The sequence below is a fragment of the Tauraco erythrolophus genome, chromosome 20 (assembly GCF_009769465.1).
Source record: "Tauraco erythrolophus isolate bTauEry1 chromosome 20, bTauEry1.pri, whole genome shotgun sequence".
In the NCBI taxonomy this organism is placed as follows: Eukaryota; Metazoa; Chordata; class Aves; order Musophagiformes; family Musophagidae; genus Tauraco; species Tauraco erythrolophus.
The window spans coordinates 8036169-8055225 of record NC_141484.1 but is presented as its reverse complement, the minus strand read 5'-3'; the positions used below and the strand labels follow the sequence as shown (position 1 = coordinate 8055225).

Sequence of the window (19057 nt, the reverse complement as noted above, 5' to 3'; positions counted from 1 at the left end):
AACTGAGGAAGCTTAATAAAACCTAAGCTGTTTTGAGCTCAGTAAATTAATATTGATTATAAATCGTGGCAGGAGTGGAGGGCTGGAGGCTGCAGGTGTCCTCAGGGATGGCCAGGCTGGGGACAGCAGCTCCCAGCAGCGGGTGGGCCTGTGCCCCTGGGCTTCGGAGTGGTGACGGAGGTGGTGAGTGAGAGTTGGGGACCCGGTTTGGTGCAGAGAGGGGTTGGAAGCACCCCTCGAACCGGGCAGACCCTGGCCCACCTTCCACCTCCTCCCCTCCTCAGCAGCCAAGTCGCTGGGGACAGCCCCGGCTCCCCATGCACGTAGCCATGTGTCCCCAGCCATGACACCCCCAGATCCCCCTCTCGCTGCTCTCGAGGACTGGTGGTTCCCCTGCCTGGTACCTCACCACTCATGACACAACTTGTGCCAGGTCTCAGCACGGCTTCCTCCCAGCTGACGGTGAGGGGACGGGTGGCAGAAGGGGGCTGGGGAAAAGCAGCCCCAAGCCATGGGGGTGGCAGAAGGGAAAGAAGGGGGTGTGTCCCCCCAGGGATGGGGGCAGACAAGGGGTTCTGATGCTTTGCTCTGGAGGTGGGAAGCATCAGCTGCCCCAAGCTGGGCAGCAGCGGGGTCACTGCCTTCGTCTTTCCACTGATGGCAGTGTCAGAGGGGGTGGCAAAGGCGGTTTCCCATTAGGAGATAAGGAAACCAGCTCCGTGATGCGTATCCCTGGGGATAAGCAACAGCACAGCAGTGGCCTTGGGGTGGGATTTGCTTCTGGCACTAAACCATGCCCTGCTGTCGCCCTTCCCACCGAGGTGCCCATCTCCTGCCGCCTTCAGCAGCAGCTGACCATCATCTTCCTCCTGCTGTGCTGCCTGGCTCCCCCAGACTCTCTTTGGGGTCACAGGCCCCCCCTGGCTGGGGCCATCGGGGCCAAACAGGGCTCACGGAGGCCGGGGGTGTCAGGAGGAGCGCGGCAGCACGGGACCAGCAACAGACCCTGCAAGGGGAGTGGACCGGGGCTGTTTTCGGCTCCTCCGGTGACTCGTGGCCGCAGAACGAGCGATGCTGCCGGCCCTCCTTGTGCACGATGGGAAGATCCCGACCCACGGATGCCCTGCTCGGGCCACCCAGGCCCTTGGCTGCCCATCGCCCTTCGCTGCTGCTGGCCGGAGCCGCCTGCTCAGGATGTGGCACAGGGGGCTCCGTTCCCAGCGCTGCTTCTGCCCGAGCCCCAGCGGGTTCAGTGCCCGGTACGACCCCTGTAAGAGCACCGGAACAGCCCGCTTGGAACGATGCAGGTCCCGGCCCTCCCCGAGCCCGGCGGGGACTACATTTCCCATCGCCCCGCGGACGGAAGGGCCGGGCCGGGCCTTTCTTAGCGGACGGGGCCCGGGGCCCGCGGCCTCACCGGCCCGGCGTGCTGCGGGCCGGGCGCTGCGGGGAGCGTTCGGGGCTGCAGCGGAACGGCACGGGGCGTATCGGGGCAGCGGGTGCCATGGCAACGGGACGTGTCAAGGGTTCGAATCCCGGGAGCTGCGCCCCTCGCCGCCAGCACCGCTTCGTTCGCTGCACGGCAGCGGCTTTCCCGCTTGTTTGGGATCCCCTGGGTGCTCCGAGCCCGAAGGGGTGATGTCCTTCCCTCCTTCCCCTCTTCCCTCCCGGCCCCCCGGGGGCTGACCGGGCTCTGGGCAGGGCAGGAGCCGCCCCTGGGGCGTTCTGCCTGGGCAGCGTGCGGGGAGCAGCGCGGGGGTGCTTGCTCCCTCTCGGGTTGTTTTGCGGAGCGGTTCCTCGGTGCCAGGGGGACCTTCCCCACGCAAACTGCTGCGGGAGCTCAAGGCTCCTCTGGGGAATAGGGGGTTGTTTCTAAAACTCAGACTGAGCCTTGCCTGGAGTGGTTTGGGGAGGTCTGAGCAGCACAGAGCCAGCCTGGCAGGCTGCAGAGGGGCCCGAGCAGGAGAAGGAAGCCTGTTTAAAGGCAAGTGGGGAAATTCTCCTCTCCCCGCAGCAGGAGGTTGGTGTGGATGTGATCAACAGTGTTAGATCCCCCCCCAACGTAGAGGTGGAGATCGGAAGAATCTGTAAACGGACTCACTGGAGCAAGGGAGGACTGGAGTCCTGCGATGGTGAGTGTGATGTGGTACTAAGGCAGGCCTGGGAAATCCAAATTTGATGCTCTGGCACCTCAGTTTGGAGGCAGGTGTGATCCAAGGGCTGGAGGCTTCTGCCTGGCTGGCGGTCCGGAGGGGCTGTGCTCACCGGTGTTTCTAAAGTTGTAAATACCTCTGTGATTCCCCTGCTTTCATGTACCATTTCCCAAGCTGTGGGTGGGAGAAGGGCTTCGCTGTTGCCTGTGGGATTCTCTGGAGAAACCTTCCTCTGACTTTAGTGTTTTGAGAAAGTCTAGGTCAGACTTGGTTTTTTTTCTAATGAGGGAATTTGTCTTTCTCCATAGGCTACAAAACCCAGTAAAGGTTTTAGAGGTACGTACAGTTGTGTGCTTTCCGTTCACTGTCTGTAGCTGCTTTGATCTGCTGGGAATGCGTGGGACGGAGGAGGGGGGACACTGGGATCAGGTGGCAGTCCTGGCTGCCGAAACGTTCACAATCTTTGTCTGAAAGCTGCAGCTGAGTGTGTCGTGTCATTCCTGAAGCAGAGGTATTCATGTGCCTCGCACATGAGGTGCATTTTCTTATTGGGGTCCTATGTTACTTTCTTGAGGGCTTTCCCAAATCCAGGGGAGAATATATGTATTTCTTTCAGTTCTTCCCCTCACCTACTCCCTAACTGCTTGTTTAGAGGCCTCTTGCAGCCCCTGACACTGAAGCAATGTTTTTGGGATTGGCCAGGGGCTCTGAGATAGCGTAGGGTGAGAATTCACAGATCAGGTGCTGCTTATGGCCAGCAACTAACTGCATGGAAAACAGCTGGCTCGCTTGATAAAGAAATCCTGTTTCTGGCTAAGTGAAGCTGAATCTTACATCCCTAAAATATTGGCTCAAGTCCTGGCCCTGGCCGCTCTCTCTAGATGGGCAAGGAAGGCCTTAATGCTGGTGATGCTTGAAAGCAAACCTTTATTCTTGGGGGATCTCAAAAGAGATATTTCATATTGAAATTGGGAGCTTTTCTACACCAGCTTGGTGAGCTCAGCTGCCTCAACATCTCTGCTTTGTCTTGTTTTAGACTCCTTCAGTGACCTGCTTGATGACCTCCTGGGATGCGATGGTAAAACAAACCTTCTTTGCAGCTGAAATGGGAGCATCTTGGTATTCTGACTCCCTTCCTGGGAGCAGGAGGTGCTGGTGGAACAGCCATGGATCTCCAAGGGGCTCCAGTTGTGAGGGGACATGAAGGAGGGAGCAGAGGGGAGAGCAGGGTTTCCCAGAGTCAGAGGCCATTGAATAGGTTGGACATCAGTTTGGGGAGGTGGAGTGGAGTTTGACCGATTAAAAGCCTGTGGTCCATGTGAAGACAGCAAATCTGCTTTTGGAGTGCCTAGGCCAGGAATATGTCTGTGTCCATCATCCTAATCTCTCCCGTCTTGATTCCAGATGAAACCTCCGTTAAACCTGCCAGAGCTTCCCAGATGGCCAGGAGCAGTGGCGGGAGAGCGAGGGGCACCAGCCTGCAGGCCAGCAAGAAGTGAGTGTCCTTCAGACGCAGCCTCTCCCGCTTTGAGATCTCTCTGTGCTCCCCAAGTTCTCTGACCTGCCCCATCCTTAGCTTCTCCACCTCGCTCCCTGCCCTGGTAGCGATTGCCTGGGAAGGCGAGTTATCTGCGATGCCTTCGGGAACTGGGAACCCAGAGCCTGAGGGTTTCCAGCAAGAGCTGGGTGCCTCCAGCCCTGTGCATCTTCTGTAAATCTCCCTTAGAACAGTTGCTTGCTCAAATGTAGCAGTCCCACACCTTACCATCTTTTATCCCTGTGCTGTTTTGGCCTCGTTCTCTGTGTTGTACGACATGGCTGCTGCGGTGTCCCTGCGTGGTCCCCTCCTCTTCCCACCACGCGTCTCCCTTCCCCCTTGCCAAGCTCACGAGTGGTGCTGCTGACCCCCGACCTCGTGTCACAGGTCCTTCCTAGATGATGATTTCTTCAGCCAGCTCTCTGCAGAGGACAGGGGAGATGAAGAGGTGAGCCCAACTTTTGGGAGAGAGGCGGGGTGTCCTGAGGGCTGGGGCTGAGCCAGGCCAGGCTTGTCCTTGGTGTCACCCTGCGCAAGTCAACCGTGGGATGTCAGGGATGAACTGCGAAGTTTCCTGAAGAGGTGACCCGTGTCCGGCATCGCTGTGGGGTGGGGAAGAGAGGCCAAGAGAGTGCGTGGATGGTGGGAGAAGGGCTTCCATGTGTCCTAGATGAGATGGAGCAAAGCCAGGGGACACATGCTGCTGCAGCCCAGCCTTCCTGGCTGCGCTTCGGACAAAGTGTTGCAGGAAGAACCCTCACCCAAAGCAATGGCCTTGGGTGTTTCTGACGCTTCTCCCAGAGGCAGCAGGAGCTCAGCAAAGGAATTGGAGCACAGGGCATTCCCAATGAGGGGGACACCAGGAGGCGTTGGGCATGTATTCTTCCATCCAATAAAATGAGGAAAACCAGGGACTGGAGCAAGGGGTGAGGCGTTTCCAAAATCTGCTTGTCTATCTGATCTCTCCCCTCCCTGCCACACGCAGGTGTCCAGTGCCTCCAACATAGGCCCAGAAGCTCTGCTGCAGACCCTGAAGGTGGGTACCTAAATCCCTTCCATCTCAGCCCCACGTGCGCTGCAGCCCATGGCCTCCAGCACCAGCCTCCCAAGGGGGAAGTGGCACTGGGGCATGAGCAGCGCTTACCCTGTGCCCGTCTCCTCTTGCTTTCCAGGACATGGATGACCTGGATGCTGAGCTGGGAATATTGAATCCCAGTTCTGGGACAGGGAAGACAACCATGAAAGGTCCTGGGAAACACGACTCCTTGGGAGGAGGAGTAAAAACCATGGGGAAGCTGCTCACTCCTGAGAAAGGTGACAAGGAGACTTTACTCTTCTTTTCACAGCAAACGAGCAAGGAGTATTTTCATCTGGGATGGGGAGAAAAAAAAAAAAGCAGATTTGTTTCCTAAAATCTTTTTCCTGGTCCTTTTTGAGACAGTGTTATTCTGGCCATGTGTTGTTCCTTGGGAGGTCCCTGGCCTGGTGTCTTGTCGTGCTGTGATAACATCACTAACGTCAACAGCCGCAGTGGCCACGCTGCCACCTCCCACCAAACCCCATTTGGCTGTTGCCTGGTGCAGGGCTAAGTGTTTCTAGTGGGATGTGCCTGGTCTGGGTGGAGGGACAGCAGAGGGCTGGTATTTAAGATATGCCAGTCCCCCAACCCTTTTCTTCTTCTCTGCTTTCAGGGAGGCCCCTCCAGAGAGATACCCACCTGGTAGGGCTGGGGGTGGGACTGTGTCACAATATGTGCTTTTAGGGGGCTGCCATCAGGAAAGTGACCTTCAGCCAGGGTGGGACAGGGACATTTCTGCAGTACCTTGTCTCTGAGAGCTGTGGCCTCTCTTTCTAGGAGAGTCTGTACCTGTGATGGAGAAGCCCCTCTCATCTCCTGCTGCTTCCCCACAGTACAAGAAATTTAAGTCTGAAGGTAGGATCTCACGTCACTTTAGCACAATAGATGCATGGGGGCAGCTGAGGACATCGTCCTTGCTCTTTGCCCGTGTCTTTCTCTTCCATTAACCAAAGGCTTGGCTGGTTGATGAGATAGAGTCCTTCACCCCTGCAGTGCCAGTGCAAATCTGATCCCTTAGACATGACAAAGGAGAAAAAAAAAGACTGCTCAGTGTTTCAGGCCCTCCCCAGGACAGAGCTGGGAGATGATTCCTGAGGGCATTTGCTTTTTCACCTGTGCTTTGGTTTTTAATGACTGTCTGTAGCATTTGGAGACCCTTGTACTGGGGAGAGGTTTCTCCCCTCCAAAGAGGGAGGCTGGTTTCCTGGCACAGTTGAGATCTGGTTGTCAAAGCCTGTGCTTTAACCAAGATCAGCATCTGTTAAAATCATTCATTGGCTTTAGCTGATTTAGGTGGGCTTTCTTCTCCTCTTTTTTATTGCCTAAGCAGTGGCCAAGCATTAAACCACCCAAATTTTGAGTTATTTCCTTCTAGGAGAAAGAAAACACAGAAAAAACGAACAGAAATGTAGCTGTTGAGTTCAGGGAGGCTCAAAAGCATCCCAGGTCCCTGCAGAATCTGCGTTGGTGGCTTTGGGCAGATATCATCTCCTGTTCCCGTGTGCACATAGTGGGGAGTAGTGTTTGGCTTAGCACAGAACTGTTCTTCTAAATAACATTGGTTTTGTTGTTTTGTTTGGTGTTATTATTATTCTACTTTTCTGCCCTTATGGGATAATTCCCAGATTTAGCTGATCTTTCGGCAGGGCTTTTATCTGATGAGTAGCAGGATGCACCCAAGAAGCCAGCTCCAACAGGCACTAAAAGCAGCTCTGACTAAAAACCAGAATGGAGCAAAGAGAAAGGGAAACAGAGTTGCTCGATGCATCCTCTTTGTCTTAAATTAATCAGCAACCTGGATTAGTTTGTGCCATGTCCCAATGTGAAGTTGAAAGCCACCTAGTCCCATCTCTTATTAACCAGTGTGGTCATTGATAGAGCAACCTGGTAGTGGGGTTAATTGTGACCGAGTGCTCAGTGTTTCCACTGTGCCACAGGTTACAGAACTGACTTTTCCTTTCTGGGAAGGGAGGCTCCGATCTTACCTTTGAGCTCATCCAGCCTGTTTTACATGTTGCCAAATGAGAACAGGTGTTCTGGGTCAGGATTTGGGTGGCTGAGAGCATCACTGGTCCATGTCAAACTGCAGCTGGGACACCTCTGGATAGGATCCAGCTGCACTGTGGCTGTTACAGGCAGTCGTCCCTCTTGTTCCTGCAGTGAGGAGGCTAGTGGGTCTGATAGTCACCTAAAATTACCTTCCACCCTGATAAATCCACTCTGGACACAAGTAGCAGCTGGTGGGTTAAGGCAAGGAGTAAGGTGCAGTGGTAGAGTGGGGTCTTTGGGGGAAGGAGGGCAGGAATTATCCGATTGGAAACTTACAAAGCTAAAAAAGCTCCTGGTGTTAGGCAGAGCTGGAAACCCCAGTGTTAGTGACACCCAGGAATGTCCCATCAGTGAACAAAAAAGAGCAGGCAGGGTTGCTTTGGTCTCTTGTTGTTTACAAAAATAAAAGCCCTGATCCAACTTCCTACTGTGTGTGATCCCATCCACAGAGCCCCCCTCACCCCAGACGCCCCAGCACACCGTGGTCCCGGTCCGGAGGGAAGAGAAGCTCATCTTTGAAGGTGATGATGATGACCTGATGGATGCCCTGGGACTTGGCAGTGGCCTGAAAGGAGATGAGAAGCAGGGGAAGAAGGCAGAAGAGTAAGGCTTGCTGGGCAATGAAAAGGCAGTGGGAATAAAGCAGGGGGTGGCTTGTGTGTGAGATGGTACCACCACGCTGGGTGGTAGGTGGGTGGAGGACTTTGTGGCTTCTGCCTGTGGGTGCCAGAAAGGGGCAAGAGCAGCCTTGCTTGGCAGAGAAGAGCCAGAGCACCCTGGCAAGGCTGTGTGTGGAGGGAGAGCCCTGCCTCTTGGAGAAACCCACCTACTGCTGTGTTCCCAACAGAGAGGAGCTCCGGCCCGCCCGTTCCAAGATGGATGAGTTGCTGGGACGAGGCTCTGTGGCCAAAATCCTCGAACAGCCAGGCATGGGAGAGCGCAAGGAGTTTCAGCTGGATAAGAAGTACCAAAAGCAGCCGGGTGAGCACAGCCGGGGTGCTGGGAAGGTCTGCAGAGGTGACAGCATTGGCTTGGGAGCACAAGGTGTATTTCCCCTGCAAGGGCTTTAGAAATCACCTTTCTGCTAATGGGCTGTTAGTCTGAGTTTGGGGGGAAGGTGGCGGATGCCGAAATGTTGTACTCTGCCCTCACGGCAGCCTGGGAGCGTTTGCACAGCGGCCGTGACCCAGTTGCCTTTGGACATGGGCTGATGCCCAGCAAAGGCGCTTTTCTCAGCCATGCTGGGGAGGCACGTTGCTCCTGGGTTTCCAGGGAAGATCTTTCCAGCTGTGCTTTCGCAGAGGCAGCGATGCCAGGGGGAATTGCAGGGGAGGAGGAGGGTTGGTGTCTCTGCAGCCGGCTGCTCCTCCGGGCGCTGACTCAAGGCTGCTTGTCTGAACAGAGAAGGAAGAGGGTTCGGACAAGGAGGATTTTGTCTTTGGAGCGTACCGGCCCACAGTGGCCTCCACAGCCAAGAGCCGGCTGTCGAGACGGCCGTCAGCGAGGTATTGTGTTCTGCGTGTGTCTGTCACTCCAGCCACCGGCCCTGCCGCCCCTGCGGCGGAGCAGGCAGGGTCCCCGGGGTCCCCTCTCCAACAGGGTCCCCGGGGTCCTCTCACCGGCAGGTAGGCAACTGCTTCTCCTTGCAGCAGGCTTTCGAATGAGAACAGCAGTGGACCGAAACCAGAGCCATGCTCCAAACCTCCTCTGCCAGCGAGCGGGAGCCCTGTGCGGAGCAACAGGGGTGGAGGCAACTGGCTGGGTTTGAAAGATGAAGACTTTATGGATTCGGAGCCGCTGTCTCCGGAGAAGCCCAGTCCCTCTGGCACAGCCGGGCGGCCCGGCACTGCCTGCCAGCTCCTGGCCACGGAGGAGGCAGCGGCCAAACGCGACCCACTGGAGGAGGAGAACTGGCTGAGCTCTGCCTTGGCTCGCAAGAAGGCCCAAGCCCGGGCGAAGGCCCAGGAGAGAAGCGTGAAGCCCTCGGAGGCCCCTGGCGAGGGGCTGGATCCCCGCTCTCCTCCCAGGTAAACACCCGGCTGATGGCCGCGGTGCTCCCGTCTGCTCCGCGTTCCGGTGCTCCAGCAGGACCTCTCCAAAACCCTTGGCTCAGATTTAAGAAATTAGTTTTAAAGGCTATCTTGTTTCAGGTTGGGGTAATGACACGGTGCTTTCTCCCCCTGATCTGGCCCACGGTCCCATCACACCTCTGGGCTCTGCTTCCCGTTGTGGCCAGGATGGCACAGTGTCATGGTTTAGGCTGATCCGGCAACTAAACTCCACACAGCGGCTCTCTCACTCCTTCCCCAGTGAAGTGGAGAGGAGAAAAAAAATAATAAAAGGACTGAGGGTCGAGACAAGAACAGAGAAGGAGCACCCACCAACCATGGTCCTGGGCAAAACAGACTCAGCTTTCTTAAAGCAAAACAGTTTTATTAAGAGTTACTTAAAAGGACAAAGGGAAACAAAACCAGTTACTTGAGAGGATAAAAAGAAACAAAGCCAGATCTTAAAAACAACACCTCCCCCCGCCCTTTCCTTTTCTTCCCGGCTCTACCTCCTCCCCCCAGCGGCGCAGGGGGACAGGGAATGGGGCAGTGCAGGTCAGTTCATCCATGTTGTTACTGCTGCTCCTTTTCTTAAAGGAGGAGGAGTCCTTACACCCTTTTTCCCTTGCTCCAGTGGATCTCCTACTCACAAGGAAAAATCCACAGACTTCTCCAGAGTGAGTCCTACCCGCAGGATGCAATCCTTCCCCATCGGTTTGCTCCAGTGCGGACTTTACCACAGTCTCGGATTCTTAGGGAGTTGTTGCCACTCGATCCGGCATGGGTCGTCACACGGACTCTAGATGAGCCTCTTCCTTGTCATGTGTCCCGTGCTCCACAACCATCCTCAGGCTCGGGCATCTCTTCTCAAACGTGGGCTTCTCCATGGGCTGCAGGCGGCTCTCTGCTCCACTGAGTCTGTCCTGGCTGCAGGGAGGCCACCTTCTTTCTCGCCTGGGAAACTCAGCAGAGGAAACTCAGCTCCGGCACCTCGTCCCGTTCTATCTTCTGATGGACACTGACCCAGTGTCGGTGTGGCCGTTTCTCTCAGATCCCAGTCCTCTCTGGGTGAACTCGGCCCAGCGGGCACCCCGGGAGCGGGGCACTCCCCAAGTTCCCCAGCTGGCTCTGCCGCGGCCATCATCAGCGGATGGCGCCGCCCGGCGCGGGCAGCCCCCGACCAGGAGCCAGGCAGCGAGGGCAGTGCCCTCCTCCCCTCTCCTCGCTCCTGGGCAAAGCACCTTTTCCAGTTCCTTTGTCCCAACTTAAATAGGGCAGTTCAGAGGCACCGACTGGCTCAACCTCGGGGCGGGGGGAGGGGATGGAAGTCCGATCTGGTGGCCAGAACCGGGTTCCAAAACCAGGGAAGTCACAGGGAGCAAATCCCCTTTCCTGCCACCAGAACACCCGCCCCCCCCCCCCGCCCCCCCCGCCCAAACACACATGCTGCCCCGGGACCCGCGGAACTGTCCTGGAGCAGCACACCCCCATGAGCTCCCTGCCGTGCCCCTCATTCCTGCCTTCATTCCTTCTAGTTCCAGGCAAACCGCCTCCTCCAGTCGAGTTTGCACGGACACGGGTTCAGACTCGAGCCGTTGGAACGGGGCTCACGAGCGAATGGCACACGCAGCCGCGTGCCGGGCAGGGTTCGTTAGCTGGGCATGGGGTGGGCGCAGCAGGGAGCAACACGGCGATGGAGGATTTGGGGCGGCATTGCTCCCTCTGCAGCCAAAAGGTGGAATCCTGCCACAGCTGAGCGGGATGGAGGTTTTGCCCTGTGAGGCAGGAGCTGGGGTTGGGGGGAAAAGGTCTTATCTTTCGTCGTCTCCTCGGCTCTCTCGCATCGGATGCTTTTTGTTTGTTTTTTTTTTTTTTTTTTAACGTTGTAGATGCCCCATCCGTGGAAGTGTTCAAGGCCAGGTTGGATGAGGCTTTGAGCAACTTGGTGTAGTGTTGGGCAGGGTGTCCCCGCAGGGGGGTTGGAGCAAGACGGTCTGGAAGGTCCCTTCTAACCCAAACCATTCTATGATTCCTTGCAGCCAGGCAGCCAACTCTGCAGGAGCACCTCGGCAGGCAGCTGCCCTGCGGGACAAGGCAGCGAGCGGTGACGGCTCTGGGTAAGGCCTCCTTTGCCTTTTGGGCATCCTCCATGGGAGAGGTGTTCTGCAGAAAGTGGCTGCGTGTGTGAGCTGGGGGAACGGGGAGGGCTGGTAGCCGGCAGAGACCACTTTGGGACCTCTGTGACCGGGCGAGAAGGCAGCTCTGAAGGGCTGTCGGGCCCTCGCGTGTTTGATGGCAGTGGGACAGCCGAGCTTTACGCTTAAAGAAATGCAGAGTGGGATAATGTCTGTGCCCCTCTCCCTGAGCTGTGACACCGCTGTGCATCGCTCGTGTCTCTGTGCTCACGCAGGTGGCCAGTCCCCAGGCTCAGCACGATGAAGGAAGCCTCAGCTCCCGCGGCGGAGTCTGCGAAGGGGGATCCCTCCAGGGACACCAGCGCCCCGGGTGTGTTTTGTGTGGTTGTACAATTTGGGCAACAGTATGCAGAGAGGGTCCCCAAAAAGGCAGGAGCCACAGCATCACCCTGGGCCATGTGAATGCTGCCCAGGCTTCGACCTGGGGTGCGGGTGCAGACAAGCCTGTCTGACCCTCCATCCCCATCACCAGCTGCTGGAGCAGAGCAGCACCCTTGTTGTTCTGCCCAGGAGACCCAGGCCCTCGTCCTTCTGGGTGGGGATGGTTCTCGTTGCCATGGCTGAGTCATGGACTTATTCAATTTTCAGTCCCCACAGCCATGTTGCTGGGAGAGCAGGAGACACAGAACCCTGCCCCGCTCGCCCAGGTAAGTCTGCTGGACCTGTGCCCCAAGAGGTGCGGGACCAGGGTGGTGATCATGAGCCCTCGTGCCAACTTGCTGTTGTCCAGCTCTGTCCATGCTCCCTTGGCAGGAGGTAGACGCTGCGCGTCTCTGGGAGCCCGTGTTCATGGAGGCGAGGAGTTTGGAGAGCCCTGAGATGCCTCGAGTTGTATTTCTCAGGCCAAAGCGTGTGTGCTGTGGATGCTTCGTAAATCACGTGCATTTACAGCCTTGCCTTGCCTGCGCAGCGTTTACATAGTTCCTCGGGCATATAGATATTATGTTAATTAGACAACAGAGGCTCCAGTTGATAAAGGACTTATTCTTCAGCTGCTTTTCCCTAGCATGGTGGTGAAGATGCTCAGATTGTTTCTAGACAGTTGAAGGGGAATTGGAGCCTTTGACACAAAGGGCAACTCTTACTTGGTCTTGGAAGCCTCCATTTCCCATCCAGCTGCGCCTCCTCGCCCTGCCCTGGTGACAGGACACACGCTGTCTCCCAGAGGACTTGTAATTTTGTCCTTGAGTCTCTCCCTAGAGAAGGAAGAGCCCAGCACGCTTGTGTCTGGGTAGGGGCTGCTGGATGTCACCTGGGGACAGAGGACCCAGGGCAGCAATGGGGCTGGGCTGGAGAAGGGTAGAGGAGGGAGTGCAGGTGACTGGGGATGGATGGCCATTCCCAGGCCAGGAGGAGATGTTCTCCCCAGGGCTTTAGCTTCCTGAGAGCATCCCTGTGTCTCTGCAGGTTACCATACCCAGGGCCCGTCTCCAGGCTGCCCCACAGCTGCAGGTGACACATGTGGCTTCCTCTGGGGGCTGATGGCCACAGCACAAAGGCACTGATCCTGAAAGGTCTCCATCTTCTCTCTCCACCCCAATAGGCAGAGTCCGCAGCCCCGGTCTCTCTGCACGAGAGGAGGCTGGGGACTCCCGCAGCCCAGCTCTATGAGGACACATCGAGCTGTGAGGCAGCGCTGCGCAGTGCCCAGGCCCGTGTGGCAGAGCTGGAGAGCCAGGTGAGCCCCATCGCCTGCTGGGTGGGGGGTCACAGGTGACCCTGGGGGAGGAGAAGGGGCTGCATCCGCTCCCAGTAGCATCAGGGTGATGGATGAGAGAGGAGAAACCTCCCTGTCCAGCCTATGGCCACCAAGTGCTGCTGTGGGAGCTCTGTCCCTGGGGTGGCACACGGACCTTCTTGGGTGCCTGGCAGGTGTGGGTGCTGGAGCTGGAGCGGACGCAGCACAAACTGTTGCTGGAGAGTCTCCAGCAGCAGCACCAGGAGGACCTGAATCGTCTCGAGAGCACCTACAGGTACCAGGCTCTTGCCTGTGCTCCCCTCCTCTGTCAAGTCCTTGTCCACAGCCCTGTCCATCTGCCCTGGGGTGAGAGTACTGGGGCACTTCCCAAGTCCATCCCTGGAGTGGGCAGGCACAGAGCAACGTCCATGTGGACCTGGTGGAGGCAGAGAGCAGCCCCACAGGTGAGCCAAGGTGGGGGTCTGCTCTTGTCAAAATTATCCCCCAGGTGAGAAGGAGGAAGGGGCAGTCCCACTGCCAGCATGTTCCCACCCAGGGCACCACAGTGGGCAGCAGCAGGAGGGTTCAGGGCTCAGACTGCGAAGAGTGAAGCACCGCTGTGCCTCAGTTTCCCCCTGCACACTGCAACACCGATCTGCTCCCAAATCCCCATGTGCGGTTTGGGTGGAGAGTGCCAGGTATTGCCATCAAAGCAACACTTCTTCATTGCCATGACCTCTCCGGGCAGGAGCCAGATGAACATGATGGAGGAGACCTACAGGCAGCAGGAGGAAAGGCTGCAGCAGGAGAAGGAGCAGCTGGCAGCTCAGCTGCTGTCACAGAGACAGGATGCGGAGCAGGCACGGGCAGAGCTGCTGGCACAGCACCAGCAGCGCCTGGCCGCACTGGAGCAGCAGAACACGCTGGAGATCGAGCGGCTGCGGGAGCTGCAGAGGTGAGAGCGGCATGAGTGGCACACACCCGTGGCTAGTTCCCCTTTTTTTGGCAAAGGAACCAGGGAACGGGGACACAGTGAAAGGAGAAATCAGACTCCAGAAGCACTGGGTTTGGGTCAGCTGGGAGGCTTTTGGAATGGTCATTTGTTTTGTAGGTGGACACAGGGAGATCTGGCTGGAGGCATCATTTCAAAGTGAATGTGTTGTATTGTGAAAGATGCCGAACCGGTGTTTTATCTCCCCCACATCCCTTTTATTCGGGTCAGTGAGTCACTGATGTCCACATTGTTTGGGTCAATGAGAAATCAGGTTTTGGTGGAGAAGCCTGTAACCACCAAATATGATCTGTCTGAAACGTGGATGCCTGTCAGTGGGATGCCCCATGACGGACCACTGTGCCAGCTCAGCTCCTGGGCCGTGATTCTCAGCCCCACGACCAGGCCTCTTCTATGGTGCCCATCACAGGGAGCACTGGTTTGTAACAGCTCACGGTGGGCTCCTTCCCCATGTCCCGCAGAGTGTCTGTCCAGGAGATGTGCAAAGACCACGAAGAGCAGCTCCAGCGGCTGAAGCGGCTGAAAGACCAGGAGATCGATGCCATGACCAGCATCGTTTCGCCCACCAGGTACCAATGGCCGGCGGTGTATCCCGGCATTGGTCCCTGGCCATGGCATTCCCTGTCCTATGGGGAACCAGCCTCGGACCATGGCAACGGGAGCCATTCCCTCTCCCACCCACTGCCTCCAGGAATGCTGAGCTGTTTAATGTCCGTCAGTGCTGCCCTAAGCAGCAGCTATACCTTCCTACTTCTCTGCCGTGACCCAGAGAGGTTTGGGACAGCACTGCCCAGGCCTTTGGCCCACCACATGTCCCCCTCTCCATTGCTGTGAGATGAAGCACGTCCCGCAGGTGACCTTCCCCTTGCTCCTCTCCGCAGGTCTCTGAACGGCATCATGGAGCAGGTGGAGAAGTTCTCCAGCAACCTGCATGAGCTCTCGCACAGAATGGAGGCCACGTGCCGCACCACCTCCCAGGAGCTGGCCGTGGGGGCACAGCAGTGGGACAAGCAGTTCAAGGGTACGTCTGCCATCCCCTGTGCTGGAACGGTTGCGGGGTCCCTGCCACAGCTGGGGACACCCAGAAAACAGGCAGAAGTTGCCTGCTGTGGTCACTGGGCATCTCAGGGTCTCCCCTTTACAAAACACTGTCCTGAGGACATGCAGAAGGTGATGTGCACAAACAGTGGCAGTTTTTCCATGAATGTACTGTGGACGGAGAGGGGCTTCCCAACTCATGCTGCTCGTGGCTCTGCTGCTGTCTCTCCCAGTGCTCCAGGACAACCTGTTGCAGCAGCAGAGGAACATGGAGGAGGAGCGGAGGCGATTCCAGGAGGTGATCGCTAAAATGGAGGCCAGGCTGGATGAGCAGGCTCAGCTGCTGGAGCAGGTGAGCCCACACTGTGTCCTCTGCCTGGGTCAGCCATCCTGTCCGGGTATGGGGCATTCGTCTTGCCCACTGGAGGTCCCTGGCCTGGAGCCTGTGAATGGCGTCTCTCCTCTGTGTCTGAACCCAGAAGCGGTGGAGGGTGACGGCGGAGCAATCCAAAGTGGAATCACTGCAGCACTCGGTGGAGGAGCAGCGGCGAGTCATGACCCAGCAGCTCACTACGGAGCAAGCAGAGCTGGATAGGGCGAAGGTGAGGCGGGGTGGACATCTGCGGGTGCTTTTCACGTGTCCCATGAGTCTGACCGAGGCTGCACCACGGTGTATGGTGGAGGAAAGAGCTGGGTGCTGGGCTGCAGCATCCTTCCTCTGCCTCCTTGATCCCACAGCCAGTCGCACGGTGAATCGCCATCAGACCAGCCCTCTGGCACTCAGACCCAAGAGGCTGCTGTGCATGTGCGATGCACACTCCCCAGGAGTGTGGGGCCAGAGCTCTCCATGCAGGGGGTTTTGCACCAGGTGCCGTGGGCTTGAACCAGCCTCTACGTGTTGCGTGGGCATTAGTGGCAGAGATGGGTTAAAGGAGAAGGATCCTACGGCAAATGGGTCTTAGTGTTTTCTCTCTCCCTCTTTTGGTACACTCTCCAGAGCACTTTGCTGGAGGAGCAGAAGTCAGTGATGCAGAAGTGCTTGGAGGAGCAACGGAAGCTGGCGGCTGAGTGGGCTGAGCTTCACACCTGGAAGCAGCTGAACAAGGAGCAGATGGGCCACGACATGGACCGAACCCTGCAGATAGACTGCCAGAGAGAGAGCACCATTATGAGCCTGGGCAAGGTACCACAGCGGAGCCTCTTCCTGTGGCCTGCAGCACTGCCTGGCAGGCTCATGGATGGGTCCTGCCCACAGGGAAGATGTTCAGAGCTGCCTTCGGGTGTTTAAGACAGAGACATCACTTGAGGTGGTGAGAATCAGGCTGTTCCAGGAACAGCCTCCACCAGCCTGTTTTAGATGTTGACTGAAGCATCTGTCCCCTGTCTCTGCCCTTTACCTGTCGGGAGTTTGGGCAGCCAGACCAGGCCCAGCTGGTAATTCTGGTGAGAGGAAACCCCCGTGGTGGCTTAGGCAAAACCCCCCTGTGCCATGGGGACTTGTCCAGAGCCAGTTCTGCTCCCCGCTGGGGCTGTCCAGAGGGAATGTGTGGCAGAGACAGTGCAACAGAGCTACATTTTTAAGGGCTGCTGGAGTGGGAAATAACCATTCAGGCTGGATATTTCCACTGGTGGCAAACTGCTGTGCCTTGAGCATGTTTGAGGACCTGCAACATGGTGAGGGGCTCTGTCACTTCTGGGGGAAGGAGCGTGTCTGTCTGTGTCTGTACAATCCCAGCTCTGCCAGCCCTGGTCCCCAAGGGTGGGTGATGAGGGCACTGCTTGAGGACCTGGAGGTGTTGCTCTGCACCCCAACCTGGCACACACGAGGAGCTCAACAGGGGCAGATCTCTCCTGGTGCTAGGGAAGACAGGAGATAGTGTCCAGGGCAGGGCAGGTAATGCATCAGTTTCCCTCGTGCTCATCCTAGGAGCAGGCAGAGCTGAAGATCCAGGCCCACAAGCTGAAAGCCAAGGAGGAGCGGCTGACGAGGGTCACGGAGCTGCTGGACGAGGCTTGTCAGGAGCTGCGGCTGGAGAAGAAGAAGGTGAACACAGCTGCGCTGCGCATCCAGCAGCAGGAGGAGCAGATGAAAAGCAAGACCAAGGTAAGTGGAGCGTCTGTGCTGCAGCTCATGGCTGTACATGGGCTGGCAGCAAAGCCAGGGTTCCACACCCCTCCTGAAATCATGAGTCCTGATCCTGTCCTGGGAGGGAAATAAGGGAATGCAGAAAGGAGCCCTGCCCCAGGGCAGTGAGCGTCCCTGTCCCCAGCCTCCCCAGCTGCTCTGCCTTGCAGCTCTCATCCCAGAAGTACGAGGGAGGGGAGCAAGCCCTGTGGGAGCTATACAGGATGGATTCTGAGCACCGGAGCAGGCTGCAGGTCATACAGCAGAACCTGGAGCAGCTGAAGCAGCAGGAACTGTGTCTGCACCAGGTACATACCCCCTTCTGGTGCCAAGGACCTGAACCTTTGCCAAAAGCTTCTTTCTCTATCTCCTGGGAATGGGGCAGGACAAGCTGCCTCCTCTCATGAGCCGTGCTCAGCTTCAACAGCAACGTGAGATGCTGCACACCAATACTATGACGCTGCTGACCACAGATGTGGACCTCAGTGCCCCTACAGAAGGCCTCTCCAGCACCCCGTGTAAGGCTCCTTGCGTGCTGCTGATGGGAAGGGACATGCTGGGGTGGCAGCTGCACTTGTATGGCACTTCTTGGGAGACTTGGCATGGTCCTGGGGCTGCTTTTGTTCCCCTGTTTCTAAAGCTCAGCGTGACTTGGTGTTGGCCTCCTTGTCCTCTGAAGGAGCTCAGTGGAGCTCTCTGAGCCAGGGCAGTGCTAGGAGGGGGTAGAGGGGGCAAGAAGAGAGAGGTAGGTGGGTTAAAGCCAGTTTGCACTGAGGTTGGGGAGGAGCCTGCTGCAGGGACATGCAGGCAGCAAAAAAAAGGGGTGCTCTGTTGTCTGTGTCTGCAGTTCCTCTAATGGTGGCAGCACCACATGTTGGACTCTTGTTTCAGGGTTTCCACCTTCCGTCAGGGTGCTGTCTCAGCACGTCCTGGAGAGTAGCAGGGAGACCCTGGCCATGGCCAACTCCACCGAGCTCTATGCCAAACTGCTGCTGCTGAAACACCAGGCTCAGCAGGTGAGGTGTTGGGGAGACTGGAGCTGGAAGGGACGTAGAACTAGCTGGGTGGGAGCAGGGCTGGGTGAAGCCTGATTTGGGCCTGATTTGACCCCAGTCCTATGGCTAAGATCATTACAGAGCCACAGGGCTGGGCTGGGCTTGGCTGGGCTTGCAGAAGCCGTGGGCACCTGGAGGAGTGATACCAAAGGCAAGGGCGAGGATCCTCACAGCTTGTCTCAGGTTGGCTTGATGCCCAGCTGGAGATGGACATTGTCCTTGGCTCAGTGGTGCTGCCCCTCTCCTCACCCCATCCCTGAGTGGGAGAAGCCAGCTCTGCAGTATTCTGGCTTCATGATGTCCCCTAGCCTTTCCCGTCCGCCCCCTGCTAGGTCCTTCCCCAGGCAGGGATGCTCTTTGGAGCTTCTTCCTCTGTGGGTCTCACAGGTTATGGGCTCTGGGGGAAAGCCTGTACACCCCAGGGGGTACCACAGATGGGTACCTGCCTGCTGCTCCCTGCATGAAGGAGGGTTTGGGATACTTCCCTTGCTCATGAGTGACACCCTGGACTGTTACTCTGTTTCTGTGGCACTCTGGTGTCCATCCTTCCTCTCTTCTCAGGACCATGATTTCTTGGAGGATGAGCAGTTCTTCCTGGAGAACCTGAAGAAGGCACCCTACAATACTTCACGTCTGTCAGGCTGAGGAGGTGGCATCCCCTGAGGGATGGTGTGATGTGGAAGCAGTGCTTCTGTGCTAATTGATGTTGAAATAGAGTGTTTTACTGTTCCAAGTAGATAAGGAAGAACACTGAATCTTAGAATGTGAAGGACAAGGAATCACAAGAATGTAATTTATGTGAAGGTCAGCAGCAAACAGAATGTAAATAAAGATCAGTTAGCCAAGGTTGAATTTACACTGAGCTGTTACTCATTAACATGGTCAAACCACACCTCCCGGGGAGAAGCAGCCCCCTGCCCACCTGGGACCAAGGAAGCAGGGCATTAGTAGGATAATCAGTATCGAGGATACTAAGTATGAATAGTGCATTAATTGCACGACTTTAAGAGTACAAATATTCTCTGTACTCTTGCAAAGGTGTGCGAGGTTTTTCTGCCAGTATTTTGACTCTGTTGTGTGGTTCTCTCT

The 19057-nt window shown here is 56.9% G+C and overlaps 1 protein-coding gene across 1 annotated transcript; it reads left to right on the top strand.

The window, feature by feature from the left end:
- The first annotated feature begins 1527 nt into the window (after window positions 1-1527).
- FBF1 (Fas binding factor 1) lies at window positions 1528-18808 on the top strand. The gene is made up of 30 exons (XM_086623956.1): window positions 1528-1635; window positions 2015-2132; window positions 2462-2489; window positions 3190-3231; window positions 3558-3648; window positions 4078-4138; window positions 4676-4726; window positions 4863-5004; window positions 5546-5623; window positions 7267-7420; window positions 7665-7798; window positions 8220-8322; window positions 8467-8844; window positions 10905-10982; window positions 11276-11379; window positions 11658-11707; window positions 12468-12512; window positions 12604-12738; window positions 12933-13033; window positions 13487-13693; window positions 14212-14319; window positions 14632-14771; window positions 15022-15140; window positions 15268-15390; window positions 15786-15971; window positions 16716-16892; window positions 17084-17221; window positions 17332-17431; window positions 17805-17929; window positions 18530-18808. Exons 2-30 carry the CDS (start codon window positions 2130-2132, stop codon window positions 18611-18613), a joined length of 3285 nt encoding a protein of 1094 aa, XP_086480082.1. The 5' UTR covers window positions 1528-1635; window positions 2015-2129; the 3' UTR covers window positions 18614-18808.
- The last annotated feature ends 249 nt before the right edge of the window (window positions 18809-19057 follow it).

What these genes read in the sequence shown, in the direction of transcription:
- FBF1 (XM_086623956.1), top strand. An exon ending in ACCCAGTAAAGGTTTTAGAG is followed by an intron (nt 2,490 to 3,189) that starts GTACGTACAGTT and finishes GTCTTGTTTTAG; the next exon opens with ACTCCTTCAGTGACCTGCTT. An exon ending in CAGGGGAAGAAGGCAGAAGA is followed by an intron (nt 7,421 to 7,664) that starts GTAAGGCTTGCT and finishes TGTTCCCAACAG; the next exon opens with AGAGGAGCTCCGGCCCGCCC.